Genomic DNA, 17155 nt, shown 5'->3' with positions numbered 1-17155 from the left:
TCATTCCCAGCTCCTCAGTCTGCATGTGTGTCATGGAGGACGCAGGGGTCCTCCCGGTGGCCTCTGGGATGCCCGCTCTTGGCTTCGCACCATGAGTCCTCCCTTGTCCCATCAGACAACCCCTGTGAACTGCACTGCCGGCCCTCCAACTACTCCAATACGGAGAAGCTGAGGGACGCCGTGGCGGATGGCACGCCTTGCTACCAAGGCCGCGTCAGCCGTGACATCTGCATCAATGGTATCTGTAAGGTATGTGGGATCGGAAGAGGTTCTCCTAGCCCTGCTGGCAGGTGCTGGACCCACCTCCAGGGCTTACCTGACTTTCTCCAAGCTGCGTCCTAGCCCCTGCCATCTGACTTTCAAGACAAAGCCTCTGTACCTTACTGTCTCTGGCAATGGAGACCCCACAGTTAGCACCATCTTGTCAGTCACTGGCCAGCTTACCATTTTGTCTCCATCAGCTTCCTTCTGCTCATCCCAGTGTGTCTATCTATACAGCTCTAGTCATGACAGCCTTAGGTGGATTCAGGCAACTGCCTCCTCGCTCATTGGAAGGGCTTGGCAAAGTGGTACTGGTGGTCTGCTGGGCTCTGAGCCTGCAGATAGCAGTGTGCTTGATGCCCTTTCATGCCCAGGGCCCCAGCCACCTTCCTTACCCTGCTTCTTGCCATTAAAGCCACTGTGCTAAAGGCCTGGGTTTAGAGGAGGCTTAAGAAAGAGGTGCTAACCCAGTGCCTTTGATAGTGAATCCTATTTCTAGAAAAATTCCACAGCGCGCCAGAATCTATGTTTACCTGTAGTCTTTTGCAAGAGACATGTCCTGCTTCCTGTTTCCTGTGATGTTCTTAACATGTTTCAAGGCATGAAATGATGTCCCTTCCTTTCTCATCTGGGGAAACTGAGGCTCAGGGGAAAAAGAGCTCAGTTATCAGGCAGGATGACTGTGATGGGACTAGACTCAAGCAAAGGCTTTTGACCACCCCCCCCCCTCCTAGGGTCTCTCTCCGGAGCCCTGGCAGACACGCAGGGGGCTAGCAGCCAGCACAAAGGGCCTCCTCTCTGTTACAGAATGTGGGCTGTGACTTCGTGATTGACTCTGGTGCTGAGGAGGACCGCTGTGGTGTATGCCGGGGGGATGGCTCCACTTGCCACACTGTGAGCAGGACCTTCAAGGAGGCTGAAGGCCAGGGTATGGCTGGGGCTGCTGGGCTGAGAATGTATGCCTGTAATCCTGCCCCTGGTCGTCTTGACCAGACATGGTGACAGGGCCCTCCTTGTTTGGCCAGGGTCCTTATCCTTACAGCAGTCCGTGAGTCCTTGTTCCAAGTGAGACCTGCCCTCCTAGGGGTTCTTCCAAGTGCCTGTGAATGGTGTGTAGGTTTCAGAGGGCGGTCGTCTCCTGAAGTTTCAGAGACTTCCCCAGTACTTTGTTCCAGCCTTGAGGTCTGAGTTATACCTATTGCTTAAGTGCCAAACGCGTGCTTTAACCATGTGTGTGTGTGTGTGGGGGGCGCCTGGGTGAAGCGCTTACAGGAGACAGACTCTTCCCTGTGACAAAGGCAGTAGGCTATGTATTTCAGGGAGAGAAGGAAACAGCAAGCTACAAGGTCTTGACCTGGGAAGGCAGAGAAATCAGGGAAGACTTCTCGCAGGAGGTAGAGAATGAACCGAGTATTGAATGAGTCTGGAGACTGGGTGAGGACAGTCCCAGCTAGAGGCAAGCTTGTGGAGAGCATGCCCCTGCGAGGCTATAATGCTGGGCTCCACGGCTTTGCATTCCTTCCCAGGGCTGACTTGTAACCCCGTAGGAGCTCTGTGCAGAGCACCTAACCTCAGTGCTTCATTTCCTCATCTGTAGAGTGGGTCTAACAACAGCGTCTTATGGAGTAGTGCTGGGCACACCCCAGAGCAGGGTTGCTTAATGGAAAGAGAGAAGTCAGGCTACCCAGGGAGAGGAAAGGCCCCAGTGGCTTTTCAGGATCGGAGAGATGATGAACCAGGCTGAACTGATAAAGATCAGCTCAGTCTCCCAGTTTCCCGGATAGTGGTGGTGGGCCACGAGCCATAGGGGCCCTTTCGGAGGCCTTGGTGACCCAGAGTGGATACAATACCTATATATCTTTGGAAGGGGACTCAGAAGAATGAACTGATGGTAGAGTCAGTCGTTGGCTTCAGCAGAAGCAAGGTTAAGCAAGAAGGTGGGGGGCAACTGACTGATTAACCCTGGGGGACCAAACTCTGTCTGACCCCCGCCCACAGGGTATGTGGATGTAGGGCTCATCCCAGCCGGAGCCCGAGAGATTCTCATTGAGGAGGCGGCCGAGGCTGCCAACTTCCTGGCCCTGCGGAGTGAGGACCCAGATAAGTACTTCCTCAATGGCGGCTGGACCATCCAGTGGAGTGGAGACTACAAGGTGGCAGGCACTACCTTCACCTATGCACGGAAGGGCAACTGGGAGAACCTCACATCCCCAGGCCCCACCAGCGAGCCTGTCTGGATCCAGGTGCCTGCCTCTCAGGGCCGGCTTGGGAGGAATAAATGGGGTGGTTGGTCCTCAAGGTAGGATATGAAGGGGGAAGCCTTAGGGCTTCTGTAGGGTCTGATTCTGGGCCGAGCTCAGCTGCTGAGGTTTCTGAGTCTCATCTGTAGAGTAGGTCTCCAGTACAGCTTGGTTCACAGGGGTGACTGGAGATGACCCTAGGGGCAGGAGCTGGGCAGATGGAGAAGATGCTCACAGGCTCCCATTTGCCCGTCCCAGCTTCTATTCCAGGAGAAGAACCCTGGAGTACACTACCAGTATACCATCCAGAGGGACAGTCACAATCAAGTCCAGTCACCTGAGTTCTCCTGGCATTATGGGCCCTGGAGCAAGTGCACGGTCACCTGTGGCACAGGTGAGACCCACCTCTCTCTGAATCCTTTGCCGAGCTCGCTCACGTGAGATCACATGTGATGGCCACCGCAGGGCTTTGAAGTGGGTCTTGTTATTTATTTCCATTTTTCCAGAGCTAAAAGGCCTAAGAAGCAGCAGGGTGAGCCACTTAGCCTACAGTATAGGGTGTCACAGAGGGAAGGCTGGGAGGACAGTGGGAACAGGCCATGGAGGCCCGCCTTCACCCTGACCGAGGCAGTGGAACTGTGTTTTTCGAGGTCTCTGCAGAGAGGTTGTGTATGTCTTTTGGGGCATCCTAGTGCCACACCCAGGCTGAATTCCCCATGGCTTCCAGGTGTGCAGAAGCAGAGCTTGTACTGCATGGAGAAGCAGGCTGGAGTTGTAGCTGAGGAATACTGTAACAATCTAAATCGACCCCATGACCGCCAGAGGAAATGCAGCGAGGAGCCCTGTCCCCCAAGGTGAGTTTACTGTCCCCAACCAGACCTCTGATTCCTAAGATAAACTGCTCCTGACTCTGCAGACCTTGGTAGCTCAGGAGAAGAGAGGGTGGCTTCTTCTCCGAAGTCCATGGACCTAGCTTATTTCTGGACAGCACTGGGCAGCCCATACCAGCCTAGATGCCCTTGATAACTCTTCTTTGGATCTCTGGATACCTTGTCCTGGTCCCAGGGGGTAAGAGTGGCGGGAGTGAAGAGGACTTTGGGGCTTGGGACTTGGCTTGCTGGGGATTCTCTCCCAGGTTTGTCTGCACCCTAGTGGCCTGGAGCCACTGTGTGGCCTGGCCATCTTTGCTCATGAACCTTGCTCGTGCTAGGTGTTAATGTCACACTGTCACCGCTGTGTGCCCCTTACCAGGTGGTGGGCAGGGGAGTGGCAGCCATGCTCCCGATCCTGCGGGCCTGAAGGCGTCTCTTGGCGGGCTGTGTTCTGCGTACAGAGCGTAGGGCTGGATGAGCAGCGTGCCCTTGAGCTATCGGCCTGCGAACATCTTCCTCGTCCCTTGGCTGAAACCCCGTGCAACCGTTATGTAACCTGCCCTTCCACCTGGGGTGTGGGGAACTGGTCTCAGGTAAGTGTAGGAGTGAAAGGGGACTTGCCTCTGGTACTACCATTGCCTGGAATCCTTACTGATGGGTACCTGAAGTGGGAGGGAGCCTGGGGGCATTCCAGGGACAACACTGTTCTCAGAGCCTTGGGGGGGGGGTCAGGGAGTCATTGGCATGCTAGGACCACGCGTTGCCATCTTGAGCTGAGTATAGCCATAGAGCGCTGTCTGAGTGAGACTTCTGTCACTAAGACACCAGCAGCACGCAGCTTCTGCCGCCGGGCCCCAGCTTTCCCAGACGCCCCATCCTGGCCTGAGCTGTGACCTCCTTTGCAGTGCTCTGTGACATGTGGAGCTGGCATTCGGCAGCGAAGTGTCCTCTGCATCAACAATACTGATGTCCCCTGTGATGAAGCTGAGCGACCAATAACCGAGACCTTTTGTTTTCTGCAACCCTGCCAGTACATAGTGGACACAGGCGCCTCTGGAAGCGGCGCCTCCAGCCCCGAGCTCTTCAATGAGGTGGACTTCATCCCGAACCAGCTGGCCCCACGCCCTTCCCCGGCATCCTCACCCAAGCCGGTCAGCATCAGCAACGCTATTGATGAGGAAGACCTGGAACTGGATCCGCCAGGGCCTGTGTTTGTGGACGATTTCTATTATGACTACAATTTCATTAACTTCCATGAAGACCTGTCCTATGGGTCCTTTGAAGAACCCCATTCAGACCTGGTTGATATTGGGGGTTGGACGGTACCACCTCACGCCAGACCCACCGAATCCCCCTCAGATACTCCAGTGCCTACTGCAGGGGCTCCTGGAGCTGAGGAAGAGGACATTCAGGGATCTTGGTCTCCTAGCCCTTTACTCAGTGAGGTTAGCCATTCCCCGCCAGTATTAGAGCAGACCCCTGTCAACCCCTTGGCCAATTTCTTGACTGAGGAAGATACTCCCATAGGGGCCCCTGAACTTGGGTTCCCCGACTTGCCCTGGACCCCTGCTTCTGTTGATGATATGATGACCCCTGTGACCCCTGGAAACCCAGATGAGTTGCTAGTGAAAGAAGATAAGCAGAGCCAGACAGCCACTCCATGGTCTGATAGGAACACGCCTTCTAAGGATGGTAACCCCTTGGGTCACACATCCCCTGCCCTGCCCCAAAGCCCTATCCCCACACAGCCCTCTTTGCCCTCCATTAATCCTACCCAAGCTTCTCCGAGTCCTGATGTGGCAGAAGTGACACCGGGATGGAATGTGGCCTCGGACCCTGTGCTAGAGGCTGGCCTGGAGCCTGTACATGGTGAGCTGTGGCCCACCGTGGAGGTGGCATCTTCTCCACTTCCTCCCATGGCCACTGTGCCAGGCATCTGGGGCAGGGACAGCCCTCTCGAACCAGGGACTCCCACCTTTTCAACCCCAGAACTGAGCTCACGGGACCCAAAAACTCTGACAATGCCTGGGACCTTGCTTTTGACAGTACCAACTGATCCAAGGAGCCCAGGACCATTGGGACAGCCACAGAGTCCTAATCCCCAGGGAACCCAGAGCCCTGGGTTGCTGCCCACACCAGCCCAGGAGACTCAGACTAACAGTACCAAGGACCCTGAGGTCCAGTCTTTGCAGCCCAGCCTGGCGGAGGATGGTACCCCGGCAGATCTGCTACCCGCCAAGAATGCCAGCTGGCAAGTAGGAAACTGGAGCCAGGTGAGTTGTGCCGCACCGGAATGGTGGGGAAGTTTGAGCAGAGCAAGACACAGCCCCATTCATTCTGCCTTCCGTGGAGAGCAGCGTAACAGTTCCCGACTGACAGCCATGGTGGGCCGAGGCGCCACAAAGCATGAAGAGTCTTAGCTCAGTTACAGCAGTAACTGGTCAGCATTTACTTCTCTGCTGTTTGTTAGCTGTGGTCTTTTGATACAGGAAGCACTCTGGGAAATACCCAGTCAGGTCTTGTTAGCTACATTACTACGCAAGCCCCTCTCGCTTACTACAGTGATGTAGTCCTCAGTTTCCCAACGTTGAAGCAGAAGTGAACTGAGGGGCCTCGTCTGCTTGACTCTTGAGTCCTTAAACGGCCATTCCTAGGCCACACGGAAGGATTCAGAAAAGTCAGTAGCAGTTACAAGTTAAGTGCCCCGACTGGCCTGCAGGCCCCAGAAATGTGAATCATACCTTAGCTAGCTGCATGGGTAAGGAAGACCTCTTTCTATGGCGCCCAGGCCCAGTGCTGCCTAGGAGGAGGGTCTGGCAGGTTTAGCTGAGGCACAGCCTGACTCCTCCAGGTGTTTCAACTATTTGAAGGAGGGATCCTCCAAGTCCCCTCTTTTGCTAGGGCTCCCATAATAGTCTGAGTTGTACGGGAAAAAGATGGCCAGTTTTCCTTCTCTAGATTGTCGTTGTAAGAGGTCCATGATCTGTGGGGAGAGAGGCACGATGAAAGTCCTATCCATTTAACTGCATGGATTAGGGCCCAGACTTCCCTGGTGAGAAGTCACGGGATGGCAGGGTAGGTAGGGGGGCCTATCGGGCCCTTGGGAGCCGAGATAGTTAACTGCTGGTGACATTTCACTTTTTCTTTCACAGTCTTCTGTGAAAGTGGTGGAGTTGGGTGGAGGAGTCTGTCCTGTAGATAAAGATGCTGGTGGGTTTGAGGTGCCCTGGGTGAGGGGCTGCTGGGCTTACCCTACCTGTGGTCCACAGTGTTCCACCACCTGTGGCCTGGGCGCCATCTGGAGGCTAGTGCGCTGCAGCTCTGGCAATGATGAGGATTGCACCCTTTCTAGCCGTCCCCAGCCGGCCCGCCATTGTCATCTGAGGCCCTGTGCTGCCTGGCGCGCAGGCAACTGGAGTAAGGTAAGCAGGGAACCCTGCCCTGGGTCCTGTGGCTGGGGTTTGAAGGCCAGCAGGGCAGGGTGAATGTCATGGCACGGTCTGTACTTCATTCAGCATGGCCCGGACCTGCGGTCCATTTTCTGTATTCCCACCACCCACCATTGGACTTTCTCTTAACAGTTCACCCTAATTCCAACCCTCTCGTCCCCCTGGGGTTGCCAACTGGTGTTGAAGTCTTCTGGGGCTCTTTGGTCTTAGCTGGAAGGTTTAACCTTGCTGTACAATACGCCTCAATGGGTCATGTTGCAAGGGCCATGTTGCATAGAATGTGCATAGAATGTCTCCATGTGTCTGTTCTTTGCTCTCCAGTGCTCTCGAAACTGTGGCGGAGGTTCCTCTTCAAGAGATGTACAGTGTGTGGACACACGGGACCTCCGGCCACTGCGGCCCTTTCACTGTCAGCCCGGGCCTACCAAGCCACCCACCCGTCAGCTTTGTGGGACCCAGCCCTGCCTCCCCTGGTACACCTCCTCCTGGCGAGAGGTGAGGTCTGGGCCTGGGGACGTGGGGACTGAGGACACCCTCAGATCCTGGCTTTACTCGATGCCTCCCTGTTCTTCCAGTGTTCTGAGGCTTGTGGTGGTGGTGAGCAGCAGCGTCTGGTGACGTGTCCCGAACCAGGCCTCTGTGAGGAGTCACTGAGACCCAACAACAGCAGACCCTGCAACACCCACCCCTGCACACAGTGGGTGGTAGGGCCCTGGGGTCAGGTGAGCAGGGTTGGGTTGTGGAGAGGAACTGGGAGCAGTCCTTGGCAGGTAGGCCCTGCTCCTTGGGCTTTGACAGCTGCGTAGTTGAGTGTGTGCTGTGTGTGGTCTCTGTAGCCGCTGGATATTCAGTTGTGCCCTGATCAAGTCCGGGTACTTTGCCAGGGAAAATCAGATAGAGGAAAATTGGCCTTGTGGGGAAAGTCCTCTGAGGAGAGACTTTAGGTTGACACCTAAAGGAGTCAGTGATGCTAAAGAGAAGGATGAAGAGAATAGCACGTGCTGGGCCCTGAGGCGGGAATGATGGCTGTTCAGGGAATGGAGCAAAGACCGTGGTGGCAGAGGGGGAGGGGAGAGGGGGCCGCAGGGCAGGGCTGCTTGCTGCTGAGCCTATTGGGTGCTGATTGGTTCAAGAACCTCAGTGAGTCCTTGACCCACTGGCTGCTGAATGACTCTGGGCAGGTGCTTTGCCTTGCTGGGCTATTTTTTCCTTCTCCATCTTTCAATTGGGGGCAGCATAGAGGAGGAGTGGAAAAATCGGACGTGTGGTGCCTGCGTCGTGCCAGCACAGATTAAACCTGAGGACAGGCTGACTTAGGGTGGGGACCACACCTGAGAGACACACACACTCTCTTTCTGCTTGTAGCACACCTTCTGTCTCATGGGCACCATGATGCCTCATCCCAGGGTCTGTCTCCTCTGCGCAGGCCTCTTGGGTGTGTTTTGCATTTCTTCTTACTCCTATCTTGCCCTCATTGGAAGAACAGGTGCTCCCAGTGACAGTGAGGGTCAGCACTCGGCTCTAGTCAGGGATGGCTTCCGGGAGAGGGTGGCGCTGCCCCGTGATGGCCAGTCCCTGACTGTGGTGGCTGGTCCTGGAGACGTGCTCCCCTCTCTCCTGTGCAGTGCTCAGCCCCCTGCGGTGGTGGCGTTCAGCGGCGTCTGGTGAAATGTGTGAACACTCAGACAGGCTTGGCAGAGGAGGACAGTGACCTGTGTAGCCATGAGGCATGGCCTGAGAGCTCACGGCCGTGTGCCACTGAGGACTGTGAATTCGTTGAACCCCCACGTGAGTGTCTCCTTACTCTTGGGGATGGTGGGGTAAGGGGAGAAGGATGGTTGGGAACTAGAGATTCATCTAGATGTCGGTTCCAGAGACAGCTGCTGTTCTGTTTACAGTTGGCTCAAACCACACGGTCACCGTAACTGGGAGGCCACAGGGTGCCAAGGTCCCAAACTGGGACTCTGCCAAGGGGAATCCCAACTACTCAGGCATCCTGCAGGTGGCTCTGGTAGCCTCGGGAAGTGGAAGAGCCTCCTGACCTCAGTTGTGGCAAGCTTTTCTCCCCCGGGGTCTTAGTCCCCACAGTGAAGGAAAGATGTCCTTGGGCTGTGGGCATTCCCTATTCCTAGGAGGATAACTCTCCGGAGGTGGCAGTGGGGCCACAGGAAGGTCTCCTTCCCAGGGTGTTGCTGCTGCTGCTGCTTCCTGGCCAGCTGGGCCATTATGGAGGAAAGGTCTGAGCCAGAGGTGGCTCTGGAAATCACCTCCTTCCTGGAGCTCCAGCTGTCCCCAGCAGTGCTGAACACCGGAAACTCAAGTGTGGCCCTTGAGTCACAACTGGGTACCCGTTCACCAGCTGTGTAGTCTTGGGCTCTGTTTGCCAATCTGGATTGTCATTTCCTCATGCATAAAGAGCAGTTCATTCTTATTCTTGCATTAGTGGGGTTTGCGGGTGAAGGACTCAGTATTGCCAGGGCCCATCCTTAGTGAAGGCTAGGCTACTTTATCCCCTCCCTCCCATTTGTAGCAGCCATTATTGTCCTCCTGCAAAGGCACGGGGAGTCTGAGGCTTCCCCCAGCACCTGAGGGAACCCTGGGTCCTGTCCCTGTCTGTTTTCTCTCTCATTGGCTCCTTCCATCTCCCCCACAGACTTCTAAGACACCCAGAGCAGCTAGCTGGGTGCTGTACCACAGTGCTTGCCTTCAGAACTGATAGTGCCTATGGTTCTGTTTCTCACACCAAGCTCAGGGTTGGCAGAGAATACGGTAGCTCTGGTCCCAGGTGGCGCAGATAGGGGGCGGGCAGGAACTGAGGCGCTATCAGAAATAGCCTGGCCCAGGAGGCTGTGGGCTTGCAAGGTCTCCAAGAGGAATGGGGAGAGTGGGCTTAGTAGGGACTCCTGGAAGTGACTAGGCGTCTCTAACCAACGCCCATCCATGTGAAGAACCTCCCTGAGCCCCCCTCACACCCCCACGTGAAGAGAGCCAATCAGGGAAGACTCTTGGATACCAAGCTCCTAGAGCTTCCAGGATGTTTTGATGGTCTGTGGGATTGTTCAACAGGACATTTGGAAATCCTGGAAACTCCAGGGTGTGTGATCCTTGTGGCAAGGCAGCTCACGTGCCTAGTCATGTGTCCATGCCCATGGATGGAGGTGGGGGCTGTTATCAAGAGGAAGCTTTCCCTCAGAGCTTAGGCCTGCCGGAGGTTACCCAGGGAACTCATGTGATGGTTTGGGGTTGCTTCCTAAAAGATAGGGTGGAGGGGCTCATCTGTGGGCTCATCTGTGGCCTTGTTCCCTCTGCTGCACCTGGGGATGTCCCAGACCAGGCAGGGCCCACAGATCTTCTTCCCCGGGGGATCTGCAGAACTAAGCAGTGCTCTGGGCGGCGGTGGCTTCAGCGGCAGGCAGCAAGAGCAAAGCAGTAGCACTGGGAGGAAAGCCAAGGGTCTGGAAGCAAGCCACTTTCCAAAATAGCTTCCCCCGGGAGAGCCAGCCAGGCCTCAGATCTTGACAACTAGGGCTTAAGAATCTCTGTCCCCTGTGCCCTGTCACCAGGGGCCTGACCCAGTCTTTGGTTCTTACTGATGATCTTGGTGGCCTTGGAAAAGCCCAACTTTCTGGGCTTCACTACCCAATGAAAATAGGCTGTTTGCCACACAAGGTTCGTGGTGAACACGCCCCGCACGAGACTGGGAAGGTGTGGGGAGGGGCAGCGATGACAGCAAAGGCATGTAGGGCCAATGTAGGTGGCAGAGTGGATGCATATTGACACAGTGTCTGAGAGGACGTGCTGGGCCTGGTCTGGTGCAGTACCAGGGTTGAGCAGGGATAGAGATGGGGCTGAGTGGTTTACATCACTGACCAGGAGGCTCTTGGGTATCTCCTGAGGTGGTAAAGGATGGGGTCTTTGAACTTTTCTTCCAGAAAGCTAAGTCCCAACAGTGTCAGCAGTCCAAAGGAAGATGCAGCAGGGACAAGAGCTAAGGACCTGGGGTTCTGATTCTGGGGATTATCCTTCAGAAACTGGGTTTCCCGTTGGCTGCTATTCTTCCTAAGGCAATAGGGCGAGGGGCTTTCCAGTTGAATCATGAAGTGTGGTTCTGGAGGCCACACCCACTGATTCTAACCACGCCTACTGTATCTCCTCTCCTCGCTTCTCCCTTTCCAGGTTGTGAGCGGGATCGCCTGTCCTTCAACTTCTGTGAGACGCTGCGCCTGCTGGGCCGCTGCCAGCTGCCCACAATCCGTGCTCAGTGCTGCCGCTCATGTCCCCCACTCAGCCGTGGTGTCCCTTCCCGAGGCCATCAGCGGGTGGCCCGATGATAAGCCGAGGCCTGGCATACACCAACGCACATCAGAATGCACAGACTGACCCACGACACACAGACCTCAGTGCCCCACCACAGGCTGCGGTGGAGCCCCGCCCGCTCCTCGTGTCCTAATGGTGCTAACCCCGCCCCTGCATGGTGGCAGGCCGGGGATCCCCTTTCCTTTCAGAAAAGGTATTTTTTTATTCTAACAGATTGCACATTTGTTATTGTTTTACATAAATGAGTATCTACCCTTTCAAAGCGGTCTGGCCTTGTCTTGGATTTGGAGACTCTCCAACAAGGTGTCTTCCTACCTACCTACCTCTCTTGCCAAATGGCTACTACCCTGTCCCTTGCTGGAGCCAGAGCAGATAGCAACTTCTCTGCTTCTTTGCGGGCAAATCAGCATGGCCAGCACAGAGGCCATGCAGACACCTAATGCAGACACGCAAGGTCCTGAAGGGGCTTCTAGGGAAGGCAAATCTCCAGAGGCTTACATGGGGTGAGCAGGAAGGTCTTCTTTGCAAGGGGGTACAAGTTGGCAGAGGTCCAGGGAGTGCTGTTGACTGCTCCCGATCATTCTTTACCTCTGCCTGCTGTCTTCCATGAAGGTCCTCAGAGACCTGGGTCTCACAGAAATGGCGCATGTGCACTCATGCATGCATCACGCTGTCTTGCCTCCCATGGGGACGGCCTGTGGCATGACCGACCGTAGGTACAGCTTAGACGTGTTACTTGAGAGTGGTTGGGCGTGCAGGTACTTTGAAGAGGACCCTGGTTAGTGACAGGGATAACTAAGCCTTCCTCCTGGGCTTGGCCCCTGTCTGCCCCTTCCTTCTGGCTGTGAGCCATCATCTGGAGTCTTCTGGAAGGCATTATGGCCCTCCTCCTTATTTGAGGCCCGGAGGTTCCGAGGGGGCGCCTGTCCCATTTTATGTGCCAGAGTGAGGTGCACGTGGAAGCACCGAGGCCCCTGACCACTGAGAATGTGGGTAACACTGGAAGCCACTCCCTGAGACTAGGAAAGGGCATCAGGGGTGGACCCTGTCAGTGCTGTGCCTGTCCTGTGACAGTGAGTGGGGAGGGTGGGGCTGGGGTTGGTGCTCTCAGGAGTAAAGATGGTTTCCCAGCTCTGGGCTCCATATACTCCTGCCATCTCATCCTGGAGTTGAACAGGTGAGAAGGTTACAGTGGAGAGAAGGCACTGGCCCAGGAGTATACACCTCGGAGGTACAGGCTCAGTACAGCTCTCGAGCCCCTATCTCCTAATCTGGGCTCCAGGTACACAAATACATGGCTTGGTCCAAGTCAGGCAGTCTACCAGGTCACTCAGGAAAGCAAGTCATCGGTGGCTGGTGTGCATCCAAGCAGTACCATGCAAAGGGCGGGGGAACTTCTAACTAGGTTGGTTTCTTATTTGTGCCTGCAGCAGCCCTATGGGCCCAAAGAGGCCCTAGGGACCCTCTGTGAGTAATGGCTTCCTATAACTTTGTCTAATCCACTCCCCATAGCAACTCCTCACCAAGACGGGAGCAGAGCCATTTCCTTGCTCCAGACCCATACAGAGCAGGGGCTGGTGCTGTGGCAGAGTCCTCGAGTCCCTGACCCAGCTCTGGCCTTCTGTCATTACTATAGTGCTGTGTGGCCTCAGGAGCCCCCTGAGCCTTGCTGAATAAGTCTAAGTCTCCCAGAGAACAGCCTCAGTGTAACAGGTCCAGGCCTACACGGACAAACTCCCCTCCCCCTTGTTGGAAAGACATTTGGTCCTAATCATTCTTGTTTTTTCCCAGAGATGTCTGGGGGAGTCCCTAGTGGCAGCTGGGCCTGAGCTGTCCACACAGACAGGAGGCAAACAAGCTCTGACTCAGGCTGGGCATGCATGGCTGGTGCGAAAGGCTACCTATCTCCCAAGGGATAGGTGTGGGGTGGATAAACTGTTCCAGATACACGCAGCATTTTCCTACGGCTTCAGCCTCTGTCCATGGCTCAGCCATGGTACTCAGGGCAACTGAGGTCTACCAGTGCTGAGAAGGGCATCCTGTCTCCTCCATCCCAGTGGAACCAGGGGAGGAGACACAAGAACCATCAGGCTCATAAGCCCTCTTCCCTCTGCCCGTTATGAGACCGATGGGGTGGGGGGAACCGGGAAAGGAGAAGGCATTCGGAATGTAAACGAAGAATATAGGGAAAAAAAAAAAAGAACCATCAGGCTGGCAACCTGGAGAAGCGCCCCCTGCACACCCTGTACCACAGTCCATGTAGAGGCTTCGGTCACAAATGACTACAGCTACCTTTCAAGGCAGAATGGAATACAAATTAGTTTATTTCTTCCTTTACAAGTCTAACATTTAACTCAAGGGTGAACATGGAAACTGCTGCGATACAAAAGGACAGTCACTTGGCAGTGTGTCCTCAAGTCTGCCCACAGGAGAAGAACCTCATGTAGCAGGCTTACATCTAGCTTCTGTCTTCAAGGACTTGGCTGACCAGCCACCCACCCAGAGGTGGCTGCATCACTGTACTAAGCGAGAGGGGCTTGTGTAGTAATGTAGCTAACAAGACCTGACTGGGTATTTCCCAGCGTACTTCCTGTATCAACAGGCCACAGCTAACAAACAGCAGAGAAGTAACTGCTGACCAGTTACTACTGTTCGGCTGTCATCATGGCTAGAAGTCGCCCCTGAGGCTCCCTGGGTGAGCAGTAGAGAGTGAGGGTCAAGGCTAAGGGGAAAAGGTGGCACAAGAGGGACCTGCGGCTTGAGAGGCGCGGGTTGATATAAATACATACCGGGGAGTCGTGCACATAAAATAGAACTTGTCACATAAAAGTTGTACAGAATCTAGAAAACCTTAATATAAAATAGACTATAAAAATATAAAATGTAGTGAAAATATAAAAGTATCAACAGTTGGAATATCGGAAAGCGCCCCTGCCTCAGATGGGGCGCTGAGGGCAGGGTGCTCCCCTCTGTGGCATGTGTATTTGGACCCACACAGGCTGTGCTTTGGGTTTCTCAGACCACAAGGCTCACCAGGCAGGAGCCATGCATTGCATGCTGGGTAACGGTTCAGATGAAAAGCAGCACGGGGCAGCCCCTGACGCTAGGGGTACCTGACATGGTGGCTGGGAGAGGTCTGGAACTTCAGGAGCACTGGGGAGTAAAGACAGGTCTCAGTGACGAGGGAATAGGAGAAGATGGTTCAGTCCCTGGAGCCGTGGCCCCTGGGATGAGCCTCTGTCATTTTGTCCCCAAACTGGCAAGAGGGCAACCATTCCTTTAGAGCGTTGCAGACGTTCGCTGAGTCATTTATTCCACGGAGGACAGCCGCTAAGCGTGCATTCCTCCTGAGACGTTTACCTGGGCACTGATACTAACTGCTTGAGGGACTGATGCTATCTTCTCAGGGAATGGCAGAACAGGCTCCCGCGCATACTGGGGATTTTTTTCTTTTCAATCACTGGGCTGAAAGCCAGGGCCCCACATACCAGGCACATGTTCTGAGCTATGTCCCCAGCACCAACAGGTACTTTACAGATGCCCCCACCAGCACACAGGACAAAAGCAACCCACCACTAAGAGCATTTACACCAAACACGTATTTGGACTAGCATCCTCTGGTAGGAAACTGACATGGCCACTGAGCCATGGGACTGAACCACGGGGCTCCAGCCCTACCTACTGCACCTCCTAACAGCTGTCCCCAAGACGGTCAGCCAGCATTTCACAGGGGGTGGGGCATCTTCCAGTATTTGGTCTCAGGGAGGCTCTGGGAACAGCAGTGAGACTACTGTCCAGCTCCAGACAGCTTCCTGAAGAAGCCAGGCCTCAAACCACCATTCCAGAGACATAAGGATGACATTTTTGATACCTGAAGATAGACAAAGGCTATTGGCTAAATATAGAGACCAGCTCCGCTTACATGGTAATAAATGAAGAACTTTTAGAAAAGTTAAGCATAGTCTAGATGCTAAAAATGGACTCAGCCATTCAAGTGCTAGAAAGCAGACAGCAAAAACAGGAAAATGGGTCATGGAAAAGCGCTTCTTGAAACTGTCTTACTCCACTTAGTCTGAGTGTGTTTACACTGTGGTTTGTTTCCAATTTTTTCCCAGGTAGTGTCATGTAGTCCACTTAAGGCTGTTTCCCTTGTGTTCCGATAATACTGTGTAAGAAGAGGTTTTCTCATGACAGCTACCATCAGGGATGCTCCGGGATTGAGCAAAAATAACCTTCCTTGTTTAGACCCTCTCTGGGCTTCAAGAGGAACTGCTCCAAGTCCCCAGAGTCTGCATTTCAGAGGCCACAGTGGCCTCAGGTCCCTGCTGAGGACAAGGATGATCCAGGCAGCAGAGACTAGGCGAACTCATCACGCTTGTTCCCAAGCAAAGGTGTTCCCAGCTGCAGGAAGCTGGCAGGCAGCCGCACTCCACCCAGCTGTTGGGCAGGAGAGATTCTAGAGTCCTGAATCCAGGAGCCCACAAGCCACAGATCTGAGTCCCCCATGCTCCCTTATGCAGGGCTGGGTCTACAGCAAGGTTCCTTTGGAACCCCAACCCAGCCACACTTGGAGAATGGCGTCTACAAGTCAGCTCCCAGCTAGAAGAACGTTCTACAGCAGCTCTTGGAGATGTGCTAGCCCCACTGCAAGCCGGGACAGACAGCTGGCAAAATAGCTGGCAATGAGACAAAGTGTGGGACTGGCTGCAGAGCAGGGTGAGCGCCAGAGTCCGTAAAGGCAGTAAATAAAGTAAAGGCAAAGGCCAGTCCAGAGGGCAGTGCGACACCACCAGCAGGGGGCTCCCTCCTCCTCTCTAGGGAGGCCAGTTCTGTGCTTGCTTTTTTCTTATGGTGACCTTTTGCCCCCGGAAGCAGCCACTCTGCAACCCCATGAACATTTCTCCACAGTGCTTCCCTTGGAGAAAAGAAAGAGCACAGGGAGGTGTGGAAGACAGGGTTTGCAGGGGGAAACGCTCGCACAACCAGCAGATGCTGTAAACAGGCCTTGGAAACAGTCACCTGGTGAGTCACCAATCAGGCAGCAAGCATATGATGCATGTGACCGAATGCCATGACATGGAAATGGCTGTAAAGCCATCGGACCCCTGCCCCCAGATGGGAGATGAAAAAGTGCAGCTTAGCTTTGGATGCCTGCCCAGCAGACACCCAGAGGCTGTAGACGTTACAGTCTGGCAGCTGATGTGCAGAGGTGTGAGTGCCTTTGCTACTTTTGGTTATAAAGGAAGGCAAGAAGAGCAGCATCCCAGGGTGGGATTCATCAAGTATCTTCCTCCTCATCACTAACTAGCTCGCCTTTGTCAGGGCTAGTGTCCCGCTCACGCAGGAAGTCCTCTCGAATGGCCTCCAGTTCTGTCAGCTCCAGCCGGACCTTCTCCAAGTGGTAGGCTCTCCGGTTCCGGATCTGGCGCAGGGGGAAGGGGTTCAGATCCCCAAAGGAGATGCTGATCAGCTTCCTGCTGGGACAAAGGGCAGAGGCAGCATCAGCAGAGCTCACGCGAGAGCACTGCCCAGAGACCAGAGAAGGGGGCAAGGGACATGTGCCATGTGGTGGGGAAGTGCCACCCTGGGAACCTGGGCTCGTCTTACACAGACATTTTGATCTGATTCTTCATCTGCACACTGGAAGCAACAGAGGTGTACTCTATATGGTTTCTACACGTAGTAGGCATGGATAGCTTGGTGCTCACTTAGTGGTAGCAGGTGTCAATGGGTACGAGTCTTCAGGAAAACGGTCCTGATACCGGTGGACGAGGCATGGTGACGACATGAGATCCTGACATCAGATCCTATCTGCAGTGTGGCCTGAGCCAAGATACACTCGACAGAGGCGATGCAGCCTTCAGTGCTCCAACCGACAGCCATGTCTTAGTCTGCACTACTCTAGCTACTGGGCGGTCTGCAATGAACACAGCACTCATGGCTCAGTCACACTGGTTCCTGGGTCTCACAGAAAGACAGAGCTTCTCCTACACCAAGGGGCAGGCCACTTCCCAAT

At 54.6% G+C, this 17155-nt stretch overlaps 2 protein-coding genes across 7 annotated transcripts in view; one reads left to right on the top strand and one right to left on the bottom strand.

Annotated features, from left to right (window-relative positions):
* Nucleotides 1-11430, top strand: part of Adamts7 (ADAM metallopeptidase with thrombospondin type 1 motif 7) — a 37639-nt gene extending 26209 nt beyond the window's left edge. Inside the window, exons 13-25 of one of the 4 annotated variants that reach the window (XM_052187660.1) lie at nt 116-249; nt 1069-1189; nt 2260-2504; nt 2760-2895; nt 3229-3355; nt 3753-3966; nt 4279-5242; nt 5420-5646; nt 6643-6795; nt 7144-7317; nt 7398-7544; nt 8448-8610; nt 10999-11429. In XM_052187660.1, coding sequence (XP_052043620.1) covers nt 116-249; nt 1069-1189; nt 2260-2504; nt 2760-2895; nt 3229-3355; nt 3753-3966; nt 4279-5242; nt 5420-5646; nt 6643-6795; nt 7144-7317; nt 7398-7544; nt 8448-8610; nt 10999-11153 — 2960 coding nt within the window. In that variant the 3' untranslated portion in view covers nt 11154-11429. Of the gene's footprint in view, nt 1-115; nt 250-1068; nt 1190-2259; nt 2505-2759; nt 2896-3228; nt 3356-3752; nt 3967-4278; nt 5647-6642; nt 6796-7143; nt 7318-7397; nt 7545-8447; nt 8611-10998 lie in introns of all 4 variants that reach the window. The other 3 variants (XM_052187658.1, XM_052187659.1, XM_052187661.1) reach the window with 3 other exon arrangements.
* Nucleotides 11431-13445: 2015 nt separating this feature from the next.
* Nucleotides 13446-17155, bottom strand: part of Tbc1d2b (TBC1 domain family member 2B) — a 66880-nt gene continuing 63170 nt past the window's right edge. For all 3 annotated transcript variants that reach the window (XM_052187657.1, XM_052187655.1, XM_052187656.1), the window contains exon 13: nt 13446-16613. In XM_052187657.1, coding sequence (XP_052043617.1) covers nt 16418-16613 — 196 coding nt within the window. In that variant the 3' untranslated portion in view covers nt 13446-16417. The remainder of the gene's footprint in view (nt 16614-17155) is intronic.

Source organism: Apodemus sylvaticus, chromosome 7 (genome assembly GCF_947179515.1).
Source record: "Apodemus sylvaticus chromosome 7, mApoSyl1.1, whole genome shotgun sequence".
Classification (NCBI taxonomy): Eukaryota; Metazoa; Chordata; class Mammalia; order Rodentia; family Muridae; genus Apodemus; species Apodemus sylvaticus.
Note: the sequence above shows the minus strand (reverse complement) of the source record. Positions and strands in the feature narration are given on the sequence as shown.